This window comes from Mesoplodon bidens (genome assembly GCF_964165515.1).
Source record: "Mesoplodon bidens genome assembly, chromosome: 3".
Taxonomy (NCBI): domain Eukaryota; kingdom Metazoa; phylum Chordata; class Mammalia; order Artiodactyla; family Ziphiidae; genus Mesoplodon; species Mesoplodon bidens.
In genome coordinates, this window is record NC_138178.1 from 94,799,785 (window position 1) to 94,818,307 (window position 18,523).

The window sequence follows — 18,523 nt, forward strand, 5'->3', positions numbered from 1 at the left end:
GGAATCTGGTGCTCAGCCTGAAGTTACCATCTTCCACCTAGGTGGGCCCTTAGTTCTAGCAGAAGAACTCAAAGATATTGTTAGGTATATTCCCGGTTTCTGGAGGAACCAGGACCCTGCTTTATTGTTGTACTATAGTTTCTTGACTGCTCCTCCTTTGTTTCTGCATTCCCTCTTTTTTCTATTTAGCAACTGTTTGAATCTGCCCTTTGGCACTCAGGGAAAGTCTAGGAGGCTGATGCCTCTTTCCTACAAAGAAGAAACGGGGACACAGAAAGGATTTGTACACAGGAGGGCCTCACAGGGTCCTGCTCCATTTCAGGGAGACAGGAAAGGAAGAATGGTATATGAGGGGAAAGAGTAGAGCTGATAGAATTCAGCTTCTATCCCCTTCCCTGCTTTGCTAATTTCCTTCTCTGTGGGGCGGTCAATGCCCTTGAAGAACTCATCTCAGGTAGTTTAGCGCCCTGAATCCAGGGACACCATTGCAATCCTGCTACTTAGATGTGGAACTTCGGGCAAGTTTCTGGGATCTTTTCAGACTCTGTTTCATCCTTTATTTTTGGCCAAGCCGCCAGGGATTGAATCGGGCCCTCAGCAGTGAGAGCGCACAGTCCTAACCACTGGACCACCAGGGAATTCCCTTTCATCATCTTTATTTTTTTTCTTTCTTTCTTTTTTGTGGTACGCGGGCCTCTCACTGTTGTGGCCTCTCCCGCTGCGGAGCACAGGCTCCGGACGCGCAGGCCCAGCAGCCATGGCTCACGGGCCCAGCCGCTCCGCGGCATGTGGGATCTTCCCGGACTGGGGCACAAACCCGTGTCCCCTGCATCAGCAGGCGGACTCTCAACCACTGCGCCACCAGGGAAGCCCTATTTTTTAAAAATATTTATTTATTTTATTTTATTTTTGGCTGCATCGAGTCTTAGTTGTGGCACGTGGGATCTTTCGTTGTGGCCTTCGGGCTTCTCCCTGGTTGCAGCGCTCGGGCTCCAGGGTGCTTGGGCTCTTTAGTTTGCAGCACGCGGGCTCTCTAGTTGAGGCACAAGCGGGCTTAGTTGCCCTGTGGGATGTGGGATCTTAGTTCCCCGACCAGGGATCAAACCGGAGTCCCCTACATTGGAAGGAAGATTCTTAACCACTGGACCACAAGGGGAAGTCCCCGCTTTCATCATCTTTAAATGAAAACAATACCACCCATTGCAAGGAAGAATAAAGGAGATTACATATTTAATGACAACACTTGGTGTTCCTTCTTACAGTGCCCCATTCATTGGTCCAAGGTCTCAAACACAGCTAAGACAAAAGCCAGGCTCTGTCAGCTTGTCCAGACCAAAATGTTTTCTTCTTCAGCTCACTGCCTTTCATATCAAGGGTTCCCCCAACCCCAGGTGGAGAAGATTTTCGGAATAACCTGATATAGATTGTGGGCAAGTTCTCTACATTTCTGATGATCTGCAGCCTCATGTTTGCGATAATCTTCCATAGGCACCTTCCAATTTATCTCTTGGAGCCATTCCTTTGCTTTACTTTCAGGGACTAGTAAATGTACAAGCTGGTACAAGTTTGAATATCCAGGCTCATAAGTTCTTACTGTAAGATGAAACTGTTTAGCAAACCCCAAGGGATCCTGTGAACAATCTGGAAATTCCTTAGTTAAGGCCTTAAGTTCTGTCCTAGTCCAAGGGTGTATAGGTAAGAGCAGGTTTCTCCTTAAAGGGGGTGGCTATTACCTTAGGGCTGTCTTTATCCTTTCCCTTAGACTCACCAAGTTCTTCCTTTGAGATTAGAGGTGGAAGAGCAGAGAGGTCAGCATAGGGGAGCTCAGAAAGAAGAGGATACGAAGGCGCCAAAGGAGGAGAGAAAGGAGGAGAAGCAGTGATGACTTCTGAGGTCTTTTCTAATCTAGTCACCATTTCTGATAATTTCTGATTTGTCTCTCACAATGAAGCCATTTTATCATTCTCTCGTTTTGAGGCTTCCAGGTACCAATTAAAATGTCTCCATTCTAGCTGTTTGATCTTAAGCCGGCTTTTTCTAATTTAGTGTGCAAATAAAATTTACCAACTTAGGTAAATCGAAAGTGCCCCATTTTGGACATCTCAGGGACAAATGATTTTTGATCAGAACTTCCCATAAGTTAAATGCTTGCAAGTGTCAGTTTCATGGGTGTTATACATAAACCCAGCTGGGGTTCCCATAGGTGGCTATTCATCTGGGAGCTGTTTGGCCCGTGAGGCATGATTTCCCATTATTAATTTGGTAGTCTGGTTCAGGTATGAGATATGATCTGAACAATTTTCTGAGGACAGTGTGGTGGACTGGATGTGCACTGCTTCTGAGTCTAGCTCCCCAAGGAATTACCCTTGAGTCGGTTTGACCCTTATGTGTCTCGGTTTCTCCCTGTGACAGTCTAAAACTGTCATGGGTGCGGGGAGTGCTAAGTTATCAGCTTCTGTTGCGCCCCACAGATAAGCAGTATTTACTTAATGGTCATAGTGGGGTTCCCTTGTAGGACCACTGCACATAGTAAGGATTGATCCTCAGACACTTCTGCAAGGTCCTCAGTCACCTGAGGACGCCTTGTGGCCAGGAGCAAAATGTCCCTTTATTCTTGAGAGCTGAATAACTCAGTCTCTCATTTCACTAACAAAAAAGTTTTGTTAAGACCTGATATCAGTTTACCCCTTTTTTCCCCTTGATTTAAGCCGAACTTAACAAACACCAGCTACCTATGTTTCCCTGGACTTCCTATCCAGATCCCCCTAGGACCCTGCCTAGGAAATTCCTACGTGCCCCTTAAGACAAGTAAAAACCAGCCCAAATAAAAATTTCAGGATTCTCACCAAAACAACAAGATCTGGATATTAGGAGAACTCACCAGAACACCTGAGAGATGCTGAGTAGATGGTGAGGCTCAAAGTACCCATGCTGGTACTGAGTGCCGGTTTGAGGCATCTTCCAGGTGTCCTCTGGTGGCTGTCTCTGGTATCCTGCTGACTACACCAAGCATATTTCGATGAAAAATTAATCAACAGCCAATCTATGAAAGAAATGGAAAATATTATTTGAGCCAAACCTGAGTACTGTAACCCTCAAATTTGTGTTCCAAGAACTGTTCTGCCTGTTAGAAGTCAACACACAGTTACATCAGTTTTTTTGAGACGGAGCCATACATTAGATGACGTATTACTGACAGTTTACACAATCCAGATTGGCAAGTGCAAACTGATGGGTTGTTGTGACCCCTTTACAAGATCAAGAAGAAATGTTGTCTTTTAAGGCGTTGTCTTGTTCCTGCTAGGAGGATGTTGCTGTTTATAGTTGAGCAGGTATTTCTGTCAGCGGGGAAGGTTTTGTTGAGGCAAAATGCAGATACACAATGCACAGTAGAGGGGAGACAGGAGGCTAAGGGCAGAGGAAATTTTTTGATATTTAAATTTTTCTTGTCTTGCCATAAAATGTGAATTTCATTTCACACACCTTATCAAAAATTGTTTTGGGAGAGTAATGAGACAGGAAGCCAGATTATCCACAGGTGAAAGAAGAAATCACAATGGAAATTAGAACATATTTTGAACAGAAAGACAAATAATCAAAATAGGACATAGCAAAATTTGGGATGCTGCTACCTGGCCCTTAGAGGGACAATTTATAGTTGTAAATGCATATACTGGAAAAGATAAAAACTGAAATGGAATTACCTTATCTTCTATTTTAAGAACCTAGAAAAAGAACAGTAAATTAATGGGAATTCCCTGTGGTTAGGACTTTGCATTTCCACTGCTGGGGGCCCAGGTTTGATCCCTGGTCGGGGAACTAAGATCCTTCAAGCCACGTGGCATGGCCACAGACAAACTTGTTGTGATAATCATTTCATGATGTATGTAAGTCAAATCATTATGCTGTACACCTTAAACTTATACACTGCTATGTCAGTTGTATCTCAATAAAACTGAAAGAAAAAAAGGTGCTATGGTAGTGCCCCATGACCTCCTGCCTGCCCAGGGAGTGGCTCAGGAACTAAGATCCTGCAAGCCATCCATCTTTCACACAGTGCTAGATTCATTTTTTCTAAATCATTCATTATGGTGATTATCTGCTCAAAATGTATCAGTTATTCCTTATCGCCTAGATTCATGGTTCCCAGACTGTGAAAGGCATCCCTAGGCAGCAAGCTCACTGGGATGCCACGGGATAAACTTTTGGGGGAATCACAGTGATACATGACATGTTAGACAACCTGTGAAGTACTAGCCCAAAGTAGGTCAGTTTCAACATTAGGTCCTGCTATGTTCCTCTCAGTGTCAAACAGGATAGGAAGGTGGTAGTGTCCAACTTGATTCCAAGGCTTGAGAAATTAAACTGTGCCCCACATCCCACTAGTAAATAATTGTAGTTATTTAAAAATAAAAATATTTTCTTTAGATTTATTTGTATTATTTTTTCAAATACCTACTAAGTTGTTAGGACATAAGTGCTTATCGTTTGGATCTAACTACTTAAAAATAGGGCTTCCCTGGTGGCGCAGTGGTTGAGAGTCCGCCTGCCGATGCAGGGGACACGGGTTCGTGCCCCGGTCTGGGAGGATCCCACATGCCGCGGAGCGGCTAGGCCCGTGAGCCATGGCCGCTGAGCCTGCGCATCCGGAGCCTGTGCTCTGCAAGGGGAGAGGCCACAACAGTGAGAGGCCCGCCTACCGCAAAAAAAAAAAAAAAAAAAAAAAAAAAAAAAATAGAACTTTTAGGTATTTCTTTTGGTGTGTCATAAAATATTGAGACACTAGGAGCATCATGAACTGAGACAGTTTGTAAACTTCTGGCCCAGATGATAAAAATCCACACCTCCTAGCTTGCATTTAAGTTTCTTCAAAATGTCTAGTAGCACCATGTACTTTCCACTCCCATTATTCCCTGGCTCAAATCTTTCTCCAGTACTTGCTTGTTGTTTGACCTTGGGCAAATCAACTTCATTTCATTAACTAATTTCATTAATTAATTATATGGATTAATTTCATATAATTACTCTGAGCCCTTTTCTTTAGCTATAGAAAGGGTTAATAGTGCTTACCTTGTGTGACTGTAATGAGGATTACATGAGAATGAACACGAGGAGGAACACACATAAACATCACATATGGCATATTACAAGTGCTCGGTTAGGTGTCAGATATAATCCCCTCTCATCTTTTTTTTTTTTTTTTTTTTTTAATATCTTGGCTGTGCCACATGGCCTGCAGGACCTTAGTTCCCCGAACAGGGATCGAACCCATGTCCCCTGCAGTGGAAGCAGAGAGTCCTAACCACTGGACCACCAGGGAATTCCTCCCCTCTCATCTTGAACCTTCTGAAGAAGCCCAGTGTTCTTACTTAGTTCCTCAAGACTCATCTGGATATCCCCTCAACTTTTTTTTTTTTCTTCAGTCTCTCATAATTTTATTTTCTCCTTGGAAGTTCCAATGATCCCCTCCTTGGGTTTGACTGATTTGCTAGAATGGCTCACAGACTCAGAGAAATATTTTATTTGCTAGATCTGGTTTATTATAAAAGGATATAACTCAGGAACAGCCAGATGGAAGAGATGCATGGGGAAAGGGCGTGAAGCTTCCATGCCCTGAGTGCGCTACTGTCCCCAAATCTCCATGTGTTCGCCAACATGGAAAGTTCTCAACCCTCTAGCTAGCCTCTCTAAATATTACTCTTTCTTCAACCCCAGTCTACCGCTTCCATCAAGCCTCCCCCAACCGAACTAGCTCAGAGTTAACTACTATAGCACACAACTGTATCACACAACCCACTGTTTAGTAAACTATTGCCTTTGTTATTCAACTTGTATATCACCTGTGCAATGTTTCACCACATGTACTGTAAGCATTTCTGAGGTTAAGAATGTCATGCTACATTAAAGTTTCCTATAGCGTCTAGCAAAGTGGAGGGTGCAGATCACATTGGTTCATGTAATGCAGGAATTTATTCAGGCTGTAGATCAGAATAAGCACCACAACACCTCCACACGTACAAAGGGCAGATGGAGCAGCAGAGGTCAGAGGGAACATGAGAAAAGGCAAGACTGCACAAATGCTGGCTGGTGGTGCAAAGCAGCGTCGTGAGGTGAAGGCCCCTTGTGAGGCCAGACCTTGAGCAAACAGGATCTCAACACTGGGCAAGATGAGTAATGGAGGAGTTGGGATAGTTCCATTCTTAGGAGTTAACTAGGGAGGCATGACAAGGAGGTAAGGATCTCACAGCTGAGCTTCCCACCCTTTCCTTCCAAGAAGGAAGTAGAACTTTTGGGCGGACCAGAAATGCCAATTATGAATTCACTTGGGTAAAAATCTTTTAAACTATAAACATCCTGAAAATGGGTAGAAGAAAATATTCAGCCCTTCTCACCAGTGAATTATTTAACTGGGTTTCCCTATCAAAGTATTTGGGACATAACCAACTGTGTGAATGTTATGTGTGTATGAAGGAAAAGAATTTTAGCCCTATAAGTTAGGGTGGGACGTTACTTGACTTGATTGGGTGGCTCTGGGCAGCCCCAATAATGCTTAAGAGTAGAGGGAGTTGCTGAAGAAATCGGGAGAGGTGCAGAAAAAAATGGGAGATGGCCAAAGCCAAAGTCTGCCTAATTTGACTATAAAATATGGCGGTGCCTTTGGTGAACTGGCGGTTGCAGGGGTGGGGTGTGGCTGCTGTCGACTTCAGTTGACTAAGGATCCAGGGGGCCAGGTCCAGGATTGGCCGTGCAAAGCAATAGATACACGCACACTTAGGAATGCAGGCAGCTAGTGACACAAACCTGGTGGACGGAGTGTGGCACCCACTGCTACAAACAGGGAACACCACAGAAGACTAGCTAATGTTCCTGGAAGATGGAGTTGGGGGGTGTGGGGGGGGCACTAGCCACAGGTCACTTAATGAGTGGAAGAAAAATATTCTGGGTGAAACTGGAGGCTTGAACTTGTTACCTAGATTAGTTCAATAGTATTCAGTGGACGTATTTAGGTTAAAAGGCTATTTTCGGGCTTCCCTGGTGGTGCAGTGGTTGAGAATCTGCCTGCCGATGCAGGGGACATGGGTTCAAGCCCTGGTCCAGGAAGATCCCACATGCCACGGAGCAACTAAGCCCGTGTGCCACAACTACTGAGCCTGTACTTTAGTGCCTGCGAGCCACAACTACTGAGCCTGCGTGCTACAACTAATGAAGCCCGCGCGCCTAGAGCCCGTGCTCCGGAACAAGAGAAGCCACTGCAATGAAAAGCCCACTCACCGCAACGGAGTAGCCCCCGCTCGCCACAACTAGAGAAAGCCCACACACAGCATCGAAGACCCAACACAGCCCAAAATAAATAAATTTAAAAAAATTTTTAAAAATTAAAAGGCTATTTTCATTTGCCAGTGTTGCAGTCTGAATAGTTGCAGAAATATTTATTTTAAAAGTAACACTTTATAAAAAAAAAAACAGAACTGATTTAGATTAAAAGCTCCAAGGTGTATTGTTTCATAGGTGTTATTGCTATCTATACCTTCACCCCATTTATTAAACCATTTCAGGTAATTTCCAGTTCGTAAATTTACAGTGAGGTTATAGAGCCCAACCAGGATGGGACAGAATGTGTTCCACGTTATGAGGGGACCGCAGGGCTCCTCAGTGATGTCTCCCGTGGAGCACCTGCGCACCACTGTTTCTTCCCGCACGTCTGAATGTGACCTTTTGGCTTCTCTGGCTGTGGCTGGTTTAGTCTCCTGATACTAATTCTGTGCCGCTCTGTTGCCTAGGAGGTTGATCCAAGCTTTCAGGCCCCCTCTCTTGTAGGCCTCAATTACGTATTGTGAGGTTCAGGAGAGCTGGCCAATCTGAAGGCTGGGAATGCTTGCTTAAAGGAGGAATTGGCATTCCAGCATGAACTGTCCTTCATCCTACTGCAGAAACTGTTTTCATTCTGGGGATGGTGAGTCCTAGAAGATCATGGCCAAGAAGCAGATGTCTTAAGTGGCTTCCTCTGAGAGTTTATCCCCAAGAGGGAGCCATGTGGCCACCTGCTTTTTATCACATTTCTAATAGCTGCTCCATTTCCTCAAGGGCTGTTGTAAAATCATTTATTTGACTGTTACATAAGGTCTGTTGTTCTAGGAACTGGGCCCTCTCTTCTTCTTTTATCTTCAACTTTACCTTTAAGTCCTGCATGGAAAGACATTAAAAAAGACAAAAAACAAAAAACCACCAAACTCTGACTCACAGGAAAGACAATACCATAACCAGAACATTATGCTTCTGTTTCGTTGAGGAAGACCACCGGGATACTGACAGACATTGTCTTTTCTATCTTAGGTTTGTTTATCTGTGTTGGTTTTAGGAATTGTCTCTCTCTACTACAGAGTCTGTTATCTCAACTGGAGCAATGAAATCCTCTAGGATTCCGTGTAGTATCCCATGGTTCATCCAAGCAATCCAAAGCGGTCCAGACCCAAGAATCGGGGTTTCCTATTACAGGTTTCCCTGAGATATCAAGTTTCTACAGCATGGATTTCACACAGGTGTCAACTGTCAACCTGGAGTCACCTAGCGTGTTGCACATTGCCTCATGCCCTGCAGATGTGAACATTTCTAAGAGTCTTTAGAACAGAAAATTAGTTGAAAAAAATGGTGAAATCAAATAAAGTCTTGGAATTTAGTTAATAGTAATGCATCAATATTGGTTTCTTAGTCTTGAGAAATACAGCATGATAATGTAAGATGTTAATATTAGGGGAGTTGAATTCTCCATTATCTTTACAACTTTTCTGCAATCTAAAGTTATTAGAAAATAGTTTATTAAAAATGAATAAAGAGATAAATAAGAAAGAGCCCTCCACAGATCCACCTATTGTGGTAGGAAATGGTAATTATGCCTTGCGGAGATGTCTGCCTCTCACCTGTAACTCCTCCATCTGCTTTTTGACTGTTTCGTTAAAAAGCTTCAGTTCATCTTGCAAAGTTTCTAACAGCAGCTAAGAGAAAAGTACAATGTAGTAACAAATCTTTATTGAAATGTGAGAACTTTCTTCATATAAACTAATCTCTTCATGGGAGTTGAATTAGATGATCGCTAATATCCCATCTGTTCAGTCACTGACTGAGTGTCCGCAAACGTGCCGGGCTCTCTCGTGGGCCTGGAAGAACCGAGTCCACAGCATGGACAGAGAACCCCACCTCCATGTGCTCTGTGCTACATAGGTAATATGAACGAAAGGCAGTAGACACTAAAGGGGTGACAAATTGCCTGGGGGAGCTGAGGAAGGCTTCCATACCTAGTATTCTAGGATTCTAAGATGACAACTGATCTTCCTGGGGAATAGATCACAGAAGCTCAAAAGGCTTTAACTGCAAACAATTACCCTCCTACTTCAGGGAGGGAACCAAAGAGAAGACAGATTTAATTCAGGCTTGACCTTTGTAAGACACAGTTCTCAGCAAAGGAATAAGGGGAGAAATTTGGTAAAGCAAAGAAGAGAGAAACCAGAAAGCTGTCTCTACTGGTCCACCCTACTATGGGTTTTAAACTAGTACATTTTCAACTTAGACTCACTCATATTTGTAAGCACAAAGTCACCTTCCAAGTAAAATATGCTATTTTGAGTACACATCCACCACCCTCTTCCACTACCCTGGATAACTGAAGGCTGCTTCGTGGGCTTTGCCGAGCATACGGCAGAGACCTGCTTAGATCTGCAGGGCCTCATGCTCACTGGGCCTTCACCCACTCACACCCACACCCTCACCATTGAGTCCATGTGCTCCGTGGTGGAGTCTTGCTGTGATGCCAGGGTCTCACTGCCTAAAAACAGTAAATACAACAAAGTCAGCCTTGCCTAGGGAACTGCAATTTAAAAGAAAATTAAAATCCCTCCACAGGAGTATTCATGAAGGAAACTTCTCTAAGCATCTGAAAACTCTCTCCCCTGAGTTTTCACCTTGGCAAGGTCACCCACACCTGCCCTCCAGAGCTGGATTTTATCTCCCCTTCCTCTCTAGGTATGGATATGGCCAAAACGTCATCTTGCTTCCTCCTCAGCTCAGCGGAAAATTTGTCCAAAAGAAATGTATAGGTTGTATTTTTTGGTTTTGTTAACAATACACAAAACTATTTTTAAAAGCTTTTCAGGCCTTAAAAAATTTTATTATTTTTGGTAAAAACAGTGCATACACGTAGGAAATCCAAAAACGTATATGGTGACTATCAAGAATATATCCTAAAATGCACAGGTTAATGGCAGCATTCAAAGTCAGCACTCCTTAATCAAACAAGCCTGGGCTCCTTCCCTGGGCATTCTCAGGCTCCTCAGGTCAGGCTCTCTTACAGTCCTGGGGTAATCCCTTCTTCCGCTTCCTCTCTGTGACAGACTCTGCCCTCTAGGGACAGGGTCAGAACAGGAATCACATTTTAAACACCGTGATTCTGCTAACTAGCCAGCTTCAGGAACCCTTTCAACAGTATTATCTCTCTCTCCACCTGTGAAGGTTACCTGTATGCTATATCTCTTGAAAGAAAGAAAATATTTCTGATCTATTTGCAAGATCATACCTGTCAGCACCAAACTAATGGTATAAAGTGTTCAGATAAGAAAGAGAGAATCCTCTCTGCACAACCATCTGAAACTCCGCTGGGCAGGCAAAGTCAACATCACAACAGAACAGAGTGGAGCTCCCCCAAATCTTCAGGGCTTTGCTAGGCAACCCCTGCACTGACTGGGTCAGCTGATACCATGCCAGACCCCTGATGCACAGTCCAGAATCACCCAGGAAGGGGCACATGCACTGACTCCTTTGAAGACAGTTGTGTGCCATCTCTTACCTGGGTTGAGGCCCTTGCTCTCCAAAATTGCCAAACAGCTGGCCTGAAACTTCTCCAGCAGCTCCACTTTTTGGGTCAAGTCCTTCAGCTCTCCCTGTAGGGGTGCCATACACACAGGTAAGGCCTGCCCCATCCCTCAGGGGCAGCCACAGCGGAAGCCTGGCATCTTCTCCTTCTGCGCTCAGGCACCTGGCGTGGCCCCTCAGGATTCCACATGCATCACCCAGTGCAGCTGATGGCAGGTCTGGTGGATCGCTTACCTGAGTTTCAATCAACTTCTGGTGCAACTGCTTGTTGACAGCCTCTAAGAGCTGGTTCTTATCCTTGAGCTCTTCCTCTGATTTCTCTTTACTCAGTGGCTTATAGCTGTAATGATAATCGTACTTAGATGAAGTGGTGGAGGGGTTAAGAGTATGGGCTATGGAGTCGGGTTGGTTCGAATCCTGGCATCACCACATAGTGGTATATGACCTTCAGGGAGTTGTGTAACCTCTCTGAGGCTGTTTCCTCCTTTCTAGAATTAATACACACATCTCATAATATTATTATCATGAAGGATAAGAGAGAACATGTACAATTCTTAGCACAGCTACTGACACAAAAATTTAATAAGTAATAGCCATAGCCAAAGCAGTCTTGAGGGGAAAAAACGGAGCTGGAGGAATCAGACTCCCTGACTTCAGACTATAATACAAAGCTACAGTAATCAAGACAATATGGTACTGGCACAAAAACAGAAATATAGATCAATGGAACAGGATAGAAAGCCCAGAGATAAACCCACATACCTATGGTCAACTAATCTACGACAAAGGAGGCAAAGATATACAATGGAGAAAAGACAGTCTCTTCAGTAAGTGGTGCTGGGAAAACTGGACAGCTACATGTAAAAGAATGAAATTAGAACACTCCCTAACACCATACACAAAAATAGACTCAAAATGTATTAGAGACCTAAATGTAAGACTGGACACTATAAAACTCTTAGAGGAAAACATAGGAAGAACACTCTTTGACATAAATCACAGCAAGATCTTTTTTGATCCACCTCCTACAGTAATAGAAATAAAAACAAAAATAGGGGCTTCTCTGGTGGCACAGTGGTTGAGAGTCCGCCTGCCGATGCAGGGGACATGGGTTCGTGCCCCAGTCTGGGAAGATCCCACATGCCATGGAGCGGCTAGGCCTGTCAGCCATGGCTGCTGAGCCTATGCGTCCAGAGCCTGTGCTCCGCAACGGGAGAGGCCACAACAGTGAGAGGCCTGCATACCGCAAAAAAAAAAATAAAAATAAAATAAAATAAAATAAAATAAACAAATGGGACCTAATGAAACTTAAAAGCTTTTGCAAAGCAAAGGGAACTACAAACAAGACGAAAAGACAACCTCAGAATGGGAGAAAATATGTGCCAACGAATCAACGGACAAAGGATTAATCTCCAAAATATATAAACAGCTCATGCAGCTCAATATCAAAAAAACAAACAACCCAATCAAAAAATGGGCAGAAGACCTAAATAGACATGTCTCCAAAGAAGACATACAGATGGCCAAGAAGCACATGGAAAGCTGCTCAACATCACTAATTATTAGAGAAATGCAAATCAAAACTACAATGAGGTATCACCTCACACCAGTTAGAATGGGCATCATCAGAAAATCTACAAACAACAAATGCTGGAGAGGGTGTGGAGAAAAGGGGACCCTCTTGCACTGTTGGTGGGAATGTAAATTGATACAACTGCTATGGAGAACAGTATGGAGATTCCTTAAAAAACTAAAAATAGAATTACCATATGACCCAGCAATCCCACTACTGGGCATATACCGAGAGAAAACCATAATTCAAAAAGATACATGCACCCCAGTGTTCAATGCAGCACTATTTACAATAGCCAGGTCATGGAAGTGACCTAAATGCCCATCAACAGACGAATGGATAAAGAAGATGTGGTACATATATACAATGGAATATTACTCAGCCATAAAAAGGAACGAACTTGGGTCATTTGTAGAGACGTGGGTGGATCTAGAGACTGTCATACAGAGTGAATTAAGTCAGAAAGAGAGAAACAAATATCGTATATTAACGCATATATGTGGAACCTATAAAAATGGTACCGGTTTGCAGGGCAGAATAGAGACACAGATGTAGAGAACAAATGTATGGACAACAAGGGGGAAAAGTGGTGGTGGTGGTGGTGGTGTGATGAATTGGGAGATTGAGTTTGACATATATACACTAATATATATTAAATAGATAACTAATAAGAATCTGCTGTATAAAAAAATAAATAAAATGCAAAAAAATCAAAAAAAAGTAATAGCCATTATCTTCATCAATATTAAGCCTTTTCAAAGTTCTGAGTCCTTCTTGATAGTATTTTGTCTTCAGAACTTTTAAGTCATGCCCAAATAACAGATGTGGAATTAAAAGCTATATCTAGGGCTTCCCTGGTGGTGCAGTGGTTGGGAGTCCGCCTGCCAATGCAGGGGACGTGGGTTCATGCCCCGGTCCGGGAAGATCCCACATGCCGCGGAGCGGCTGGGCCCGTGAGCCATGGCCGCTGAGCCTGCGCGTCCGGAGCCTGTGCTCCGCAAAGGGAGAGGCCACAACAGTGAGAGGCCCACATACCGCAAAAACAAACAAACAAACAAACAAAAACTATTTCTACAAACTTTTCAGCTTATGTTATTTCTGTCTGCAGGACTGCAAAATGTCCAAGCAAGTCTCAAGCAGAGAAAGATGGATCCTTCTCCAGAATTTCAAGAGCAGCAGCAGCAGCAGCAGCAGCAGCACACTCATCTCGAAATCACTAACCACACGCAGGCTCTCCGATCCTGAGGGCTTCCCACTCCTGCTGATGGGTCATAGCTAGGTTGGGGCAGTGGTCCTGGCATGGAGCTCCCAAACTCTTGTCTGGTACTCAAGATGGTAGCATCACTGATTCTGGCCCTGACAGTGGTTCTCAAACCCGACTGTGCCTCACCCCTGAAAATCCCATCTAGATTTCTGGGGTGGCATCAGACTCCAACACAGTAAAACAAGTCCTGTGAGTGATTCTGATGTACAACCAGGATTGAGCTCCACTACCCTAAAATGGTGGCCAGGTTTCATCTCCCCTGACACTCACCTCTTCCTGATGTTCCTCCTGGTGGCAGTGTCTGTAGCTCTCAGGGGCCTAAAGAAGCAAAAACAAATCAGGATGTTAACTAGACTTACTGCGGTGATCATTTTACAATATATACAAATATCAAATCATTATGTTGTACACCTGAAACTAACACAATATTGTATGTCAACTATACCTCAATTAAAACAATAACAACAACAAAGAAATCAATCAGAGAATCACGGTACTGTTATTACTTTTTTTTTTTGTATTTTTGTCCAGGCCGTGTGCAGCATGCGGGATTTTAGTTCCCTGACCAGGGATCAAACCCCGTGCCCGCTGCAGTGGAAGCACAGAGTCTTAACCACTGGACTGCCAGGGAAGTCCCAGACAGCACAAGCTTGAGAAGCTCTGAGGGCCCATGCACTTTTGTTTCAGCCCAGACTACTGAAAAAAGCTTATGAATAGGGCACGGGCTCCCCTCCTGACCACCTCAACAACCTGACAGACCTGCTTCTGCTCAAGACAGTGTGGCTATTTCATGTCAACCTCACTCACACGGGAGCTGAACACCAGGTAGAGGGACACACATGCACACTACACTGGGCTGGACTGCTCAGAGCAGCAACCTAGGCTAACAACTAGGCCCCACCCGCCACGACTACCACTTAAGGCTGGTTTGACTGCAGTGCTGCTATTTGTACACTCAGAGCAAATGCTGAGAGAGGAAAGAATATCTCTTATTGTAACCCTGGCTGTGCCTCTTCTGACCTGATCAACACAGAGGGTTCTGACAAACAGGTCAGCAATGCTGCACTGCTATAGGCCACTGACTACAGGCCAATCCTTCAGATACCCTGTGCTCTCAAAAGCCCTAATTCTTGGTACTGAGCAATTTCTAGCCCAATGTTCTAATTGGATACCGATGCTCTGACTCTCACCCATTGTCTCGTCTTGGTTTGATGATTTTTGTAACATCATTTTCTGAATCTCCTGAGTGAGGTCGAGAAACATCGACTTCTTTGGACCTAACAGGTAATAGGCTCTTAGAAGTGGCTCGAGTTTGTGCATCTGCAAAGGAAAACAAGAGGGTGGAATCCCACGCGTCATGACCCAACAGTGCAACTCTATAAATTCAGAAGAATAAGACTTCTAGACCAATTGGGGATAGAAACCAAAATTCTTTAAATGTGACAGTACAGTGTGTTTGAGGGTAGCCAAAAGCTTGCTGCTACAGCAAACTGAATGGCCAGAGGGTACAGATGTGAAAGTGAAGATTCATACAGCAAAGAGGATGACAGGCAGTGTGGCCGTCAGCAAGGCAGAACACAGCTGAGTCCTTCGTTACACAGCAGTAGAAAGGAACTGTCATTCAGCTCCTAAGCACTCCGCCCGCTCTCCTAAGGCTACACTCAAGCTGCTTCGAGTTTCAGCAGTTGCTTAGTTATTTTGACCAGACTGGCTCCCTAACTAGTACTCTAAGAGACATCTTTGTGCCCCAGCATCTAGGAGAGTATCTGGCATATTAACAGAGATTCAAAACCTACTTATTGAATAAATGGAACACATCAGTTTCATGGGTTATTTCACAGACCATCTCTAAACCAGCTCCTCTATTCTTTCCCTCTTCCATGCTGACTGCCTTTACCACCAGCCCTTTTTTTTTTTTTTTTTTTTTTTTTTTTTTTACGGTATGCGGGCCTCTCACTGTTGTGGCCTCTCCCGTTGCGGAGCACAGGCTCCAGATGCGCAGGCTCAGCGGCCATGGCTCATGGGCCCAGCCGCTCCGCGGCATGTGGGATCTTCGCGGACTGGGGCACGAACCTATGTCCCCTGCATCGGCAGGCGGATGCTCAACAACTGCGCCACCAGGGGAGCCCCTACCACCAGCCCTTTTAATCTGTTTATCCATCGTTAAGTTTAGAGGCTCGTTAGGTTCCCTGTTTGATATTCTGTTCTGATCCTGCTAGGCTACTGCCAGGTAACCAGAGAAATGGCCCTAACATGACATTCTTCTTCCCCAGAGGAGAGCACTTCCCCCCTAGCCCTTATGCCAGCCCTCTACCACACACATCTTTCTACCACTTACATTAGATAGCAAATTCAAGTAACTTGTTCTGGAGTTAAGCACGCACCCCCAGCACATGCACAGGATTCTTCTAGTTTATACTATCTTTCACTTTGTTCATTGTAAAACGGCTCCTTTAAGCTTGACCTAAATTAAGAGCCATAACAATTAAATCAAGGTAAAGAAATGAGGTACAAAGCATTGGATCACAGGGATTAGGGAACTTTGTGTTTGATAAAGATTTATTTTGATGACTCTAGCTGCACAACAGTTTGGAATAAATATGATTTCTCAGGCTAACAAATTATTTCATTTATAGGTACACTCAATTCACACTTACATCCTATTTTCCCCTCTTACCCACAAAACAAATATTAAAAAGGTTCTTTCTGAGGTCTCTGTTGGAAGTAAAAGGTAACTTTGAGTGCATGAATTTACCTTTTCCTCTCTCAAGTATTAATAAGTTACACACAATAAGAAATCTAGCTCATGCAAAAAGGTGTCAATAGCAAATTGATCAAAATTAACACTCTTCATTGACTGGAATTGGTTTCAATAAACCATATTTGTTAGATCCTAAGGACTGCATCATAGGAAAAATTTAGCAGGATTTAACAAAGACTATCTCCTTAAAATGAGAGATGCGAAGGAGGGAATAGGATGGCTGGTGTCAAGGAAGGGAAGACTTGTTTTTCACTGTATATCGTTTCCCCACTTTGGATATTTATTTATTTTGAATGTTACCTATTCAAAAAACTAAAAAACAACCAACCCATGCCTAAAATCTAAAATCCTGAGAGGCAGCCTAAACATGTTAAACTATTGAGGTTACATATGATCATAAAGCTGGGACAAGGTAAAAAGCAAAGAGATGAAAACTTCCAACTTGACTGGGGAGATGCCAGTCGCTCCCCACTGAACAAGAGACTGCTTTCTAAGGGAAAGGCAGCGTAAGACCGGCTCCATTTCCTCCATCAACTCCTAGGTCCTGCTGATGCCAGAATTGCCACTCAGGTGTTCTGAAGCAACATAGGACAAACAGAACCCTTTGAAGCCTTTGAATTAAAGCCTATTTACTTCAAAGGTCAATCTTGCTACGGCTCATCAGTCAACTGCATGGAGTCATCTGGGAAGGGATCTTAAATAGCTGCTTCAAAATCTCCTACCACAGGTTCTAATGTTTGAAGCCTATTCTGTGCTATAATCTCTAGATTAGGCAGCTCAACAACTGCAGACTTTAGGAGATGACTTTCAGCCGCAAGCCGAGTAACACAAAGCAAATGGCAAAGCAATCAAACACTGCTTTTATTTTTATTTATTTATTTCATTTTTTAGTTTTTGACCACGCAGGGCATCTTGTGGGATCTTAGTTCCCCGACCAGGGATGGAACCCAGGCCCTTGGCAGTGAAAGTGCAGACTCCTAACCACTGAACCGCCAGGGAAGTCCCAAACATTGCTTTTAACCATCTCTCTTCTCCCAAGATTCTCGAATACTAGTTAGGCCTGACCCTTCTCTCTCACTTCACTCAACAAATGTTTACTGAGAATGTACTATATAAGGGACACTGTGCCGTTACAAATGTGAACCAGACACAGTGTGAACCCTAGTGCTCCCTAAGTATCCTGCTTTTCATATGACTCTCTTCTCTCCTCCCTGACAACAAACCCAGTCCCTCCAGATAGCTCGTCTGGAAATAAAACAGGTAAATGTTTAAAAAGGGATTCCTAGTTTAATGGGAATAATATTGTAGAATAATCAACAGCTTAAATCTAATTGGTGAATGCAGCAGAGTTCGGTTTGGGGGAGCAGGGGTACGGGTCAAGCCTAAATTCCCACCATGTGGCCCTTCCCCTAACTCCCATCATAAGCCTAGACAGCCCGGTTCTAGGGGAGTTAGAGCAGGCTGTCAGAGCCGATAGAACCCCCTCCCTTGCCGGAGCCCTCCACTCCCAGCCACCGATTTGATCCCCCATACTCCTGGCTTGACCACCCGGGGCCAGTTCGCAATGCCCGGGGGCAGGGGCGGCGTGGACACCCACCTGCGGACAGGCCGCTGCTCAGCACAGAGGGGGGCTGCAGGGTGTACACTGTCTTGACCACGCTGGTCATCGTAACGAGGCGGCACGGCTGGGGCCTGGAAGGTACAAGGTGAATGTTACCCAGGAGTGGGCCGGGGTGCCCGAGCAGGCGGAGGGCCCCAGAAGAGCGCGCCTCGGGAGAGAGAAAATCCTCCACTCTCAGCCCATCCCATCGGCCTCCCACATCCAGCCCAGTCTCCCGCCCCGGGAGAACCGAACCCAGACGCCTGCTGCTCCTGTCCGCAGGCCTCGTCGCTCTGGTTCAAAAGATGCTCGGCAATAACTGCCGTACCGCAGACCGGGTCTGCCGCCGGGTTTCAAACGGAAACTTCCGGTGGCCGGGCGGGAGGGGTGCGATGAGCTCTCTGTAGGCGGCCATGTTGTACGGAAGGCACTGCCGTGGGCGACGCCTTCAGGGGCTGCCAT

General features: G+C 44.6%; 1 protein-coding gene across 1 annotated transcript; it reads right to left on the bottom strand.

Moving 5' to 3' along the window:
• Positions 1-7,403: 7,403 nt before the first annotated feature.
• Positions 7,404-18,523, bottom strand: KNSTRN (kinetochore localized astrin (SPAG5) binding protein; the record flags this gene model as incomplete). Its single annotated transcript, XM_081228075.1, is given in 11 exon segments — positions 7,404-8,184; positions 8,919-8,993; positions 9,765-9,820; positions 10,838-10,931; positions 11,098-11,203; positions 13,971-14,018; positions 14,891-15,020; positions 18,059-18,153; positions 18,317-18,413; positions 18,416-18,445; positions 18,448-18,523. Coding segments are annotated over 11 exon segments (939 nt in total). The 3' UTR covers positions 7,404-8,052.